Source organism: Centruroides sculpturatus, unplaced genomic scaffold, assembly GCF_000671375.1.
Source record: "Centruroides sculpturatus isolate CEXI.00-Female unplaced genomic scaffold, Cexi_2.0 scaffold1858, whole genome shotgun sequence".
NCBI lineage: Eukaryota > Metazoa > Arthropoda > Arachnida > Scorpiones > Buthidae > Centruroides > Centruroides sculpturatus.
Window position 1 is genome coordinate 37,798 of NW_019386026.1, and position 13,569 is coordinate 51,366.

The 13,569-nt window shown below is 28.9% G+C and overlaps 2 protein-coding genes across 3 annotated transcripts in view; one reads left to right on the top strand and one right to left on the bottom strand.

Moving 5' to 3' along the window:
• Nucleotides 1-589: 589 nt before the first annotated feature.
• Nucleotides 590-13,182, bottom strand: LOC111613186 (mitochondrial-processing peptidase subunit beta-like). Its single transcript, XM_023354534.1, has 6 exons — nt 13,031-13,182; nt 5,068-5,277; nt 4,867-4,996; nt 3,186-3,384; nt 2,540-2,619; nt 590-768 (listed from the first exon to the last, which is right to left on the bottom strand). The coding sequence occupies exons 1-6, from the start codon at nt 13,091-13,093 to the stop codon at nt 605-607; spliced, it is 846 nt and encodes a 281-aa protein (XP_023210302.1). The 5' UTR covers nt 13,094-13,182; the 3' UTR covers nt 590-604.
• LOC111613185 (N-acyl-phosphatidylethanolamine-hydrolyzing phospholipase D-like) overlaps nt 13,115-13,569 on the top strand; it is a 45,978-nt gene continuing 45,523 nt past the window's right edge. Inside the window, exon 1 of one of the 2 annotated variants that reach the window (XM_023354532.1) lies at nt 13,115-13,191. In XM_023354532.1, coding sequence (XP_023210300.1) covers nt 13,144-13,191 — 48 coding nt within the window. In that variant the 5' untranslated portion in view covers nt 13,115-13,143. The remainder of the gene's footprint in view (nt 13,192-13,569) is intronic. The other variant, XM_023354533.1, reaches the window with a different exon arrangement.

Below are 13,569 nucleotides of genomic sequence, written 5' to 3' on the forward strand. Positions count from 1 at the left end.
AAAACAAACATATAATTAAATTGCAAAAGTCATTAAAATCAATAATTGGTCATGCAATAAGTATCTAATTGAGAAAAAAACACAAAAGAACTTGATTGATTTTAGAATAACAATCTCAATTTAGGAGTACAGTTGTAAAGATTATAAAGTAAAATAGACAAATGAACACCTTGTTTCTCACAGAATTAATTGAAATATTATGCATAATCTAAGACCCTGCATGTACATTTTAATTTTGTTTTTTTTTTTTAATTCTTTCCAAATAGGAGGGGTTAAACTCCTCCCATGTGGAAAGAATTTTTTAAAATAATACAAAAAAATGCACAACTTATGTTAAAAAAAGCAATTTTTTTAAAAAAAACTTCCCAGTCTTTTAAAAATCCTACACTTGGATCTGCTATAATCCAATAAAAATACAGCTTCTTATAAAATGTTCAAATTACTGGATTTTATAAAAGTGAATTTAAATTTTCAACTTTTTTCTTTTCAAATTTTATTGTTATGAAATATCACTTGAAAACACATTTTAATAAAGATAAGGTAACTGTGAATTAGAACAATTCATTACATTTCATATTTGAAACACTGATTCATCTTTAAAAATTCATGTGATTATATAACATAATATATATGATACTTTTATACATATACTCACATCACTTCCAGTGAATCGACATGGGAGAGCTTCTGGAATTCCACTTTTGTATTCATTTGAAAGAGATCCCAAATACTTATCGGCATATTTCACTAATTCATCATGCTTGATTCCTAGTTATAAATTGAAATATATTAATAAAAATGCTTGTTAATAAAATTTATTAATATGTATTAAGATTTTATGACATATCAAATTTAATGATCATCATGTATATTTTAAATAGTCCAGAACATTACAAATTTTTGTAAACAGGTATCTGCCTTTTTGTTACCCAGATACTAGAGATATTTCAAATATATATACCTGAATTATCCAGGAAACCAAAATATCCAGTCATGTAGTTTTCACAATTAACTTCAAAAATTTGTATCGATTTATGTTTAAGATTTAAACAAAACTAGACTGTTGACATTAAAGTTAAAACCAATTAATCATTATAATACATATAAAATTATTCCAAATGTTTAATAACAATAAAATGTTAATTAAATACATGGTTGTAATTTACATTTATTATATTCTGGAAGAGAGTGCATAAACAAAGATTTGCACAAATGTATAATTCCAGATGATTTCCTTAAATGTGTAATTATTGGGTTAAAACAATTTTTCGATTTAATGCCAAACGTAAAGGACTATTTGGCTCATTGAATCAAAAGTTAAAATTTTTAACAAAAACACGTATGTATTATATGAAACTTTTTAAAATTCAACTAAGCTACTTGTATAATAGATATAAGATAAATAAATAATATCAATTCAAAACAAGATCAGTTCACTGAAATTTTTTTTAATTGTTAGAGGTAACTTTGCATGCATTTCTTTATTTTCTCACATAAATGTATAAAGTGCATTAATTTTAATTTTTACATGTTTAAATAAGATTTATTTATTATTTCACATTACAAATTCATATTACTTTACTTGCAAAATGCAAGTATCACCAGCATTATTGAATTATCCTTTACGGAATTTTTAAATTATTTACAACTATTTAATTTACATATATAAAACTAATATTGTTTATATAAGGAATTATGTATAAACAGCAACAGACAAAGATAGGAATAAGAAACACTGGGGTTGAGCTATAGAAAGTGATAAGGAACAGACAGATATTATATTATACTGTAATACCAATCACTATATTTAAATTTTAAAACGTTTTGTGATTTTTAAAATGATAATTAGACAAAATAATGAATTTGAGAAACAATCGACAATATTTCTAATAATTAAATATCAACTTTTTAAAATTTTGAAGCAGTTTCTTTTCAAAACCTTCTTTTCTCCCTCAGTTTGAGAACAGGTGTTAATGGATTAACTGCTTTCAGGGGAAACTTTTGAATTAAAATAATGTGACTTCCAAAAATTCATATAAAGTCAATCGATGCCTCCTGTCTCTAAGGTTTCCATATCTGGTCTTGTATTTCATCTATCTACTTCTGCTCTCAAGATTAAAGAAAGATAGATGGACAGATGACAGTAGGAATTTATAGATCTACAATTTTTTTCAAATTGCAGCAGAACAAAGTTAAAATTTCTTTTATTACCTACATTGTATTTATGTTATCTGTAATTTTTCTGCATTTTATGTTTAGATAGATAATGTGTTATACCCTGCATTAAGTTCATACAGTACCCCATTAGTATATTCTGAAAGATAAAATAATAATTCTTAAAAACTAACTATTTCTACAATAGTTTGTATGGTCTTTGTTCACTTTAGAATTGAGTCCTTGAAATATGCTGATCCCAGTAAAATTTAAGAGATAAAAACAAAGAATTGTGTAAATAAATTTTCTTTTACTCTAAAATGATTAATAGATTACATATTCAAATTAAAGTTTTGAACTGATAAAGAAAAAAAAATCAGCATACCACCAGCTCCAGCTAACACAATTCTTGATCCTTTGTAATGATTATTTATATAATCCACTAAATCATCTCTTGAAATACTCCTGAAAATATTACATTTCAGAAATAGAACATACATAATTTAAACAAATTCATAATAATGTGTATTTAAAATTATTAATTCAAATTGGACAATAAAAATACTTCAATTTAACTTACAAATAACTAAATAACCTACAAATATAAATTATTCATATAGTCTGTAAGTTAAAAATAACCAAAATGTGACCAAAAACATTTCTTGAAATAAATAACTTTTTGGTTACTTTGAATAAATTTGTTAATTCATTAAATATACATACCAAATTTCATTTAATTATTTCGTTTTTGGCATGATTTTGTTATTCAATATCTCAACGCTACAGAAGTTCTGAATTTTATAATATTTTTATCCAAAATACATTTTTAAAAAATTCATGATAAATTTTATTTTGAGTTATATAATAGATTTTCAAAATGCTCATTATTTTTTTATGCTTGAGTTTTTAAATTTAAATCTTACAGTTAAAATTGAATCACTTTATAATTTTATATAGCCAATATTGTCAATAATTAATATTTTATGTAAATCTGACACTTTTAATTAGTATTTCAAATTAATTTTTCTTACTTGATATTTTCTGTTGGGCCAAGAATAGTTCTTCCTAAAGGTGTACCTTGGTAAGCGACTGAATGCAAATGATCAAACACAACTTCCTGCAAATTTGTTTCTACTTCTTGCATTTCTCTCAAAATAACACCACGTTCTCGCTCAATTTCAGCTTCTCCAAATTTACTGTTTTGGATGATATCAGCTAATATTTCAACAGCTATACAAAAATTTGTTTAAAAGTTATGATTTTAAAATACAGTTTTATTTAAAACATTTATTTTTTTATCAGAAAAATTCAAAACTACTACTATGTAATGATAAAAATAATAAGTAATAGTAAGATAATTATCAACTAAAATTAATTTAAAAGTTTATTCAACCTATCTTAAAAATAAGTTTAATTATTAAATTATGCTTTGAAACAAGTTTTAAATTTTAGTATAATAATCCTAAGTTTAAAAATCTACACTGCTTCTTAAATTAGTCAAATATTTATTATATGCAAAAACATTTTTGGCCTTTTTAGGTCCATTTCAGTTAGAATTGTTGAAAATGGAACATAAATCAAAATGTTATAGAATCAAACAGTGAAGTATTAGTCTGATATCCCAATCTATATTCTGTGACTAAAACAAATGCCTCAGATACAGCTCAGATAATGCTCTTTGCTGAACTTGAATTTGTTTGTTTTATTATTATTTATTTATTTGTTTCATCTATTGAGTTTTTATTCTCATAAATTTTCAGATGTTAAATTGGAAATTTATAAAGCATAAATATTCCTTCACTATTTAGTCATTACCTTGTATGCAGGATCAATCTAAAATGGTTATACAAAAAGTCCTATATTTTTATTGTGTTGAAAGAAAGTTGTGCTGAAGTCATCTCTAATCTTTAAAGTAATAGGTATTTATTTGTATTGGTTATTAAAAATAAGTTAGATTAAATATCTTTTTCAATACAGTCATTGATCACAGAATGTAGGCAACAATAAATGGAAGTCAAAATTGTTTCTTATTCTTCCTTGTGTTGTGTTGATTTTGAGAGTAATAAGTTTTGAAAAAAATATTTATTTTCTTACTTTGAATGCTAACAAATAACTACTAGTTACTTGTAAGCATTCTGAAAGTAGATCTGAAAATAACTAGTAGTTATCATTCATATATCACAAATATCTGCTAACTGAACTTTCTATAGTTCAATATATTATGTAAATATTTTTATAATAATTATTTGTTTTTGTTAAGAAAAAAAACATTATTATTATTTTTAAATCTAAAAAAATTTTTTTTATTTAATAAAAACTGAAATATGCAATTATGAATTTTTTAAAATAAAAATTTTAGCAACAACTGAATTATCAATTTAGAGAAATAGCATTTTTTTTTTTTTTTTTAATTTTGTAAACTACAATGTTAAAATCTCATTTAAAAATTAAGTTATCACAAAATATTATTTTATTTCAAAATGTTAAATATGAATTAAGCTGAAAAAGTTTGAGCATCTTTAAATAAATGTTTCTCAGCAGTCATAAAGTGATTAGTGATTAATAAGTAGTTAAATGCACTTTATAAAATTTTTCTATACTAGTCTTTTTTAAAAATAAATTAGATGAATTAACTAAATGAAAAAATTTGAGAAAATATTTCGATATAACTTTTCTTATAAATTTTAAATCCAAAATTTAAAATAATCATACCTTTTTCTAAATCTTTTGAAAGACACTTTGCAAAATATACTGTTTGTTCACGAGAAGTATATGCATTAAGATGAGCACCCATATTTTCTACTTCTAACTCAAGATCAACTTGTGATCGTTTAGCTGTACCCTTTAAAAGAGAAATGTCTAAATTATAAATTGACGCACTATATATATAATATATAATTTTTATTAAATTACCTTAAAAGCCATATGTTCCAAAAAATGTGCAACTCCATTATTTTTTTCAGTCTCATAACGACTTCCAGCATCAATCCATAAACCAACTGTGCATGTGGATGTACCAGAATCTTCAGTAGCTATTCGTAATCCATTGTCAAGTTTGGACACTGTTGTTTCTGGTATATTTAATAATGTCTGAGCATAAGTAGCATGTTGATACCTTTTTATCTAATAAATATTAAATAATAATAAATGAAAAGAAAAATTTTACATATAATATTTAGTAATATCCTATTTCTTAAAATAAAAATACCATAGCTCAGTTAAAAAATAATAATTCATTTACAAAACACAAAACCTGTATAAAAACTACTATATATAATAGTTTTATTTACTAATACAGTGGTGCCTCGTATAACGTACTTAATCCGTTCCAGATGCACGTCCGTTAAGTGAATAGTCCGTTATACGAAACGCATTTTCCCATAGAAATGCACGTAAAAACATATAATTCGTTCCGCAGCATAAAACAACCGTACTGTACCATAAAAAAATGAAAATGGAGCAGTCACCAATTATGCTGGGTAGTCAGATGTTGTGAGGAGGAGGTGGAGGAACACTTTCTTCACACATTCATACAGATACAGACTTTTTACACATTGCAGCGGGTCTTTTTTTATTGTTTTTTAATCGGAGTCAGATTCAGGAGAGGCTACCGGAACTTGCAGGGTCAACTTCTCTTGTTCCATCCTTTGTTTTTTGCCCGCTGGCTTCTTGAAAAACATGACCAAGGTGGTCTGTTTCTCTTTCTTCTTTAACACCTGTCGGAAATGACGGACAAAGGTGTCATCGTAGAGATCATTGATCCTGTTGGCCTCAGCTCTGTTTGGATAATGAGTGTTGGTAAACTCCTGAACCTCTCCCCATTCGACAAGAAAGTTTTTGTCAACTTTCACTCCTGATGATTTCTTGCTTTGTTTCAATTGAAATCACCTTTCTGTTTTTTTAGAAGCCATGATGCATTATAAATGACTTAACTTGCCAGATTATATGATACGAATAATTCTTTATTAATTAAGATCACTAAACACTTCTACGAGCTACTCTCGCTCCGTTTGTTTTTTACAACCTCTTTTCGTCCCGCCACCTCGGCATCTACACAATTACATTTCGTTTATTTGAATCGTCAACATATATTACATTACATTTAATGTTTATTTAAATCATCAACATATATTACATTACATTTCTACTTCAGATATACTAATAATACATTCTAATAATACTAATATATCCTAAAAATAGCAGATTGTCATTGGCAACGGCAAAAGAGTGGAAACATCATTCGCACTTGTTCGAAGAAAGTCCATTGTTCGCCTCACGTAACTGCCGAACGGAAAGTCCGTTGTTCGAGTCAAACAGCAAGTCCGTTATTCGAGGTGTACGTTATACGAGGCACCACTGTATATATTAAAAAACAATGATTTTTTGATCTTTAAGAGCTTTGACATTTATATACAACCCATAAACAAAGTATGGAATATTTTGTTATTATTGTGGAAAAAATTATTTTGATCCTGAAATAATCAAACTCACAAAAATATTATTGAACTTTTAACATGGTACAAATACAGTAAAACCTTGAAAGTTGGACATGTGACCTTTCGGGTCGGCACCTCTTTACTGCCCTGTCAGGATTGACACATTGTGTTCTAATAAACACGGAAGCTGAGACGGCAATTACTACATCACATCATCACGTGAGCGGTCCTGTAAGTGGTCAGACAAATTCGTAATGTCAGTCAATCGAGAGAGAGCATGTGGAAGAGACTCAACTACACTTAACAATTAACAAGGATTTAATAAAAAATAAATTGGACAAAGTTTTCGTCGCGGAGAGAGAGAGTTCACATAAGATTCACGTGGTGATAAATACCTTTGGTAATAGATATTCCGATCAGGTCATGTCAAATCAAAGAACAAGATAATAGTTCTTCTTATAGGCTTTTTCAGGATTTATCCAGGGGTGAAATATCCAGTCAAAATTCTATCATGCACTAACACACACAAAAAAAAGGTTGTTGATAAAGGTTATCCTATGGGCAATGACTCCTTTCCTCTCTGAGGACTAAAACGGTGACTGACTCTTTTTTGGCTGTCTCTGGCGATGTTCCTGGACAATTTCGGCCATGCAAAGGTTAATAGTTCATGAGAAAGCGTCAGGTTGCCTTCGAGAAAATGTAACGGGAGACTTTCTCAGGTAGCTATGAACAACAATCGTTACATCTCTCAAATCATGTTGGTATTAAAGACTAATTCTAATATAGGAATTTCTGCTATCTCACAGACATCTCTCTAAGCTGGACACCCTACTAGGATACTTTTTCCTTGCACTGGACAAAAGTATAAGCTTTATAATGTATTCCTACTTTCCTAACCTGGACACCTCACTATCCCATACCTTGGACATCTCTTACCATCTCTATCATATCTTTGCACCTCTTTATCTTAGGCTGGATGGCCGAGCGGTGAAGGTGGCAGCCTACCGCTCTGGGGGACCCGGGATTGAATCCGGACGGATCAAAGAATCCCCAGGAATTTTTTGGGGGTGGTCCGTTCGAATGTCAAGTCCCGCCCCTCACCACCTGGCAGCCCCATTGTGGGCCTGGCCGAACCCATAATGGGCTTGCTAAAAGAGTCCCTCTTAATGCCCACAGGGCGGAAAGAGTTAAAAAAAAAACCTCTTTATCTTAAACACTTCTTGATGGTTCCTCCAAGTTGGTAATAAATGACAACTAGTGACAGATTAAAGCGTGCTTGCTTGAGCAATAGATAGCATTACAGAGATTGTTATTGTACAGGAGGAAAAGAGATATTTAAAGAATTTGGAAGAAAAGAGGTTCAAGATTAAGATTGAGATCATGGCACCAGTGTAGTTGTTTATACACAGAAAGCTGCATCACAAAAGATTTGCAGGCCATTAGAGTACAAGATCACTTAACCTTTAAAGGCTGGAAATCCAATATATCAGTTTATCATCTTGAACAAAAATCCTACAAAGATGCTATATTGAATATTCATAAACTGATCATCAGCTTGACACTTTAGTTATTTAAATATCTTGCAGATGTATGCACTCAATGGGAATATCATCTAGAAGCTATTCCAGTGTTTCAGGAATGAATCAGAAAGTATTTTCAAAATGATTTCAAAAACATTGGAAGTGATGCATCAGATGATGTAGAACCAGTAGCAGTGAAACAGAAAGCAACAAACCATCAGTCTGCCCTCAGACATATTACAGAACTTGAACATTATGCATTTGCACTAGGATCTTGGCTAGAGCATTTGGCACCGAGCAAACTTAAATATGGCACTTTTTGAATAAGCCTTTCATTAGTCTGTTACAAATTTAAAAATCATAGAAAAAGAAAAAAACTTTTTATTAATATAATCTTTCATACTCATATGTGACAGTTTTCACTGAATTTATTAATTCACCCATGTAACAATTTTGGAATCTTGATGTCCCATCATCTTGCCTCTCTGTGCATGTTCCTCTCTCTCTGCCTCTGCCTTCCCATGGCTCTAATTTGCATTGTCAATCTGATGTTATGATGGTATTTAAGATTAAGGGAGAAACTGAAAAGGAACTGAAAACATCCAGACTGACACATCTCCAACAATTCCATGTAAAATAATTCTTTAGCAAAAATAAACATGTGTTTACTGTAAAAACGAATATATTCAAGTATTAATATTTCTCTACTGATTGCAGAATTAAAGCAGATTATTTAAGATCAAATTAACATCTGGAAAAACAATGTACTCATTTGCAGCATATCAGTATGTTTCTATGGAAAGTCATATTGGCATAACTAATATTATGTATGTGTAGACAAGACATTACAACTCATATGTTACAAGCTGGTTTAATGATTCTTTATTGAACTATGTAACATATACAGTATTATCAAGCATTTCAGTCATTAAATTTTGTGATAACATTAAAACATGATGCTTTTTTCATTATATTTAGCAAAACAGAGGTGTAATAAATATGATATGTGTATAGGGTGTACACGTCTGCAAAAATGCTCACCTCTATAACCTGGACACTTTGGATCTTCACCACAGATGTCCAACTTAGCAACATTTTACTATATAATAGACATATTAAAGTATTTACCTGGTATTTACACATTAACCTCAGAGAGATATTTGATAAATTACAAAGTTAAAAAATTTAAAATTCTGTAACTTTGTAATTTATCAAATACCTTTATGTAAACAAAGTAAAAGTTAAATAAAAGTATGGAATATTTTGATAATTATTACATTAAAAAAATATTGGATTTTAAAATGCTAAAATGAATAATATCCTTGTAAATAAATTATTAAATATAATGACATCATTATAGAGAAGTAGTTTGTAATAGTGTCATTATAGTAAATAAGTTGTAATAATGATACCTAATAGTAAAATTAAGTGAAGATAGGAAACAATTAATAATTTCTATATATCAAAAAGGAAAATCACAAATGATTTCATGTTCTCAAAGAACAGTCTAAAAAGAATTTCAAAGTTTAAAATATTTGAAACTCTAAAAAAAATCAGCAATGAGTTAGAAGACTAAGATCTAAATCCAAAAGAGATGATTAACTTATAATTGTTAAAGAAAACAATTTTTGTCATCAAGTAGCATTAATTTAGAATGAAGTGAAACAGGTATTAATGTATTGGGCACTACAGTAGGGAAGAGGCTAGCAGAAAAAGATTACCACTCAAGAAAAGCTAAAACAAAGCCTTGTATGTATAGCAAAAAAAAAAAAGTGTTTTTGAAATGATTCAAGTCATAAAAACCAGACTGTTAATGACTAGAAATGAGTTATGTTCACAGATGAATCAAAAATATATATTAGCTATGGTGATGGGCAGTACATCAATATACAGAAGATCAGATGAAAAATTTCATCCTGACTGTTTAAATTCATAAGCAAGATTTTGTAAAAGTATAATGATTTGGGGATGTATAACTGATAAAGAGATTAACAAGATGGTAATCCTTAATTAACAGTACATTGAATGCTGATGGTTATTTGGAGTTATTAGAACCTTTGGTTGTTAAAACATCTGAAGATCATTTTGATGATGAGGATTTCATATCTACCAGGATGACAATCCATCATGCCATAGGACTAGACAAATTAAGCAATAGATTCAAGAACATAACATACAGCATTTAGAATGGCCTGCCAATAGTCCAGATATATCTCTCATTGAATATGTTTTGAATGTTCTGAAGAAAGTTGTGTCTAAAAAAAGAGCTACAATAGAAAAATTCATGATGACAATCAAAGAATCATGGTCACAGGTTGATCCAGAACTGTGTAAAAAGCTTATTTCTACACTACCACAATGACTTAAGGCTGTAATTGGAGCAAAAGGTGGCCTTACAAAATATTAATCATCAGTATTCCATATTTTAAGTTTTTCTTGATTTCATCCTTTCATTCAACTCTGTTTAAAATGCTATAACTTTGTAATTTATGCAAGTATCTTTACAATATTTCATGTGTAAATATTTTAATATGTCTATTACATTTGCCAATAGTTAAAAGTTCAATAACATTTTTGTAAGTTTGATTAATCCAGAATCAAAATAATTTTTCCACAACAATAACAAAATATTCCATACTTTTGATCAGAATTGTACAAGCAAAGTAATTTTTCATTTATATAAACAAAAGTATGTCTTAAATGTTAAACACAATTGAAATTATATATATACAACACAAACAATTTTAATTACTCGATAAGCAAAACAATAAACCAAGTAACAGAAATAAAATACATTATAGATACAAATTAAATAAACTACTTTATATGAAGTTAACTAAAAAAACTTTTTTGTGAGTTTTAGATTCAAATAAAGCAATTATTAAGCTAATAAACCAGACTGTTGAATTTTTTCAAATCTTTTTACATGATTAAATTAAGAAATCATCTACCTCTAGCTAGAAATTTGTTTAAGATATTACTTAAGTAATGGCTTAAAAATAATTAATATAAAAGTGAATAATAATTTGAACAAATTTCATCAGAATCACAGTCATAAAAAGACTTTTCTTACGGAACAACAATACAGTTTAAAGAAACCTTCACTAAAACCATTTAATTCACAGATCAAAAATGTTAGTTTTTCCAGAGAAGTAACCTGTTGCTGGATTGGATAAAATTACTGTGATGGTGTATTTACAACCTTCACAACCTTGCCTGGATATATGCAGCAATACAATTGGGTATACCACTATCCTGTGACACATTTGTCCACAGATGTTGCAACTGCCACCAGGGCTGTGGTTCAGTAATGCAGAATACCTAAGTTAGAATTCTGAGTGGCTTAGTGGATGGAGCTAAGAATGTTCTGAGCATCATTAAACAATTATTCTTAGTTAGACAATTGGGCAAAATGGTAGACGAAGTTAAAATTATGATTGCAACAATTGTCACAAACAAACTGGTCGAAAAGAATGAAGTAACCAATAAAATTATTCAAATGAAAGCTGCATCAGACCGTGATAAAATTAATGAAGCAATTATTAATTGTAATCAATGAAATGGACAGTTATCTTCCATTAAATGTATTCGTGATAGATGATGTTTTACTAGGCAAATGTGATAGATGATGTTTTACTAGGCAAAACTTATAAAGAAATAAAAGAGGAAGCTTGAAATAGAGAATGTTGGAGAAGGAAAATTCTATAATTTGATTGCTTTCCATGGACCTGTCCTAGAACAGAACACCCATGAATGAATGAAATGTATTCGGAATCTGTTATATTGACGTATGATAATTTTACATTTTGAAGTCATTTTTGGAGGAGTTAATGATTTAGAATGAGAGAATAACTTTGTGATTGTTATAATAAGATACATTTAGTCAAACACAAGCAGCTATCTTGCAAATTGTACAACAAGACAAAAACAATGGTGTCACTAGTAGAAGTTAGCATAGATAAAAGAAGCTGACTGAACTAGCTAGAATTCTAGCGATGGGAGGAGTCAGGCAGTAGTTAGAAACAAGTTTAACATCACAGCATAAGTAGAGCAAGAATTCTGCATTACTGAACACAGCCCAGATCACTTACACTCATACATGGCCAAAGCTGGTGTCCCATATGGCCCAACAAATGCTCAATAAGTGAGAAATTTAAAGACTGGGCAAGACAAAGAAGTGTGGCAACAAGACAAAGATATTCCCGGAAACCCTAGCTGCATACATCCAAACAAGCATGTGAGATATTGCTGGAAAATGGCTTCTTGCAACACCATCATAAAAGGTCAACATCCTTTTGCATCACTACTAGAGGTAACCAACTACAAGACCAGCACACCAACAACAAAAACGGCATACCGCTCGACAATAAAAGTCGGAGAAACCGTACAACAAAAACACTCATCAGCGGTCCTACACACTAACATGCCGGTCATCCATTCCCCAAACAGAATCAGGATTCATTGCTAAAGACAGTACAGTACTAGTCCATAGCAGTCCAATCTTTTTGTCATAGCACCGCTTCAAACGAAGCCAAGGATGATTGGATACTTACTTATGGCAGGACACATAGTACAGTGTGTGATAAGGATTTTTCAGTTACACAGAAGCTTTTCACATGAAATTTAATATGACATTTTGAAAAATTGAATATTAAACTAATATAAATTCATCCATATAATTTTTAAACGTTCCAATGAAATATTAGCTTTTTTTTTTTAACTTGTAAAATAAATTATTTATTTATAAAAATCTCAAAATATTAAATTCTTCAGGTTATGAAGATATTTTAGGGTAAAAGTTATATAAGTTTATAAACAAACTTTAATTAATATATAATAAAAACTGATTAAATGATAATATTTACTTATAAAGTTTAAATTTGATAAAATATTTTCCGTACACATTTAAATTTAACTTACGATTTGCGAATGACCGGCAAATTTTCTCACAACAGCAGTAAACTTGAGTAACCTAGACGCCATCTTGCAAAAGATACACCAAAATCGTCTGTTTTATTACGCATGCGTCGCTGATGTTCTGCTTCGTTTCTCGGTCGCCATTTATCGTCGCTTCTAAAAAGGTATTCTTTAAACTGAATAAAAAACCAACCAAATAAATAAAAATATTACGAAAAATAAAATTTTTAAACATTTCCCTTTCTCTAACCGTTAACAATCATAAATTATGCCATTTTTTTTAACATGTTTGCATATTCGAATATCATAACAAAAAACACAGGCTAATTCATAATTACATAATTATAATCATTATAAGACGTTTAATGTGATATGGTTTTCTTTACCTCGTGTCCTTTAAACACGTGTTTTGCTTGTCCTAAGTCCTTTACGAATGTTATGATTTAATATTAAATTTTGAGAATTATTGTATTAAAAATTAATTAAGCAATAAAATAATATTTTTTTTTAAAGAAATTAAAACTTTAATATGTTGTAAATTC

Coding starts and splice junctions, on each gene's coding strand:
- LOC111613186 (XM_023354534.1), bottom strand. CDS start 13,093: ATGGCGTCTAGGTTACTCAAGTTTACTGCTGTTGTGAGAAAATTTGCC. Junction 5,278..13,030: donor TTGCCGGTCATTCGCAAATC/GTAAGTTAAATT, acceptor AATATTTATTAG/ATAAAAAGGTATCAACATGC. Junction 4,997..5,067: donor TGGAACATATGGCTTTTAAG/GTAATTTAATAA, acceptor TCTCTTTTAAAG/GGTACAGCTAAACGATCACA.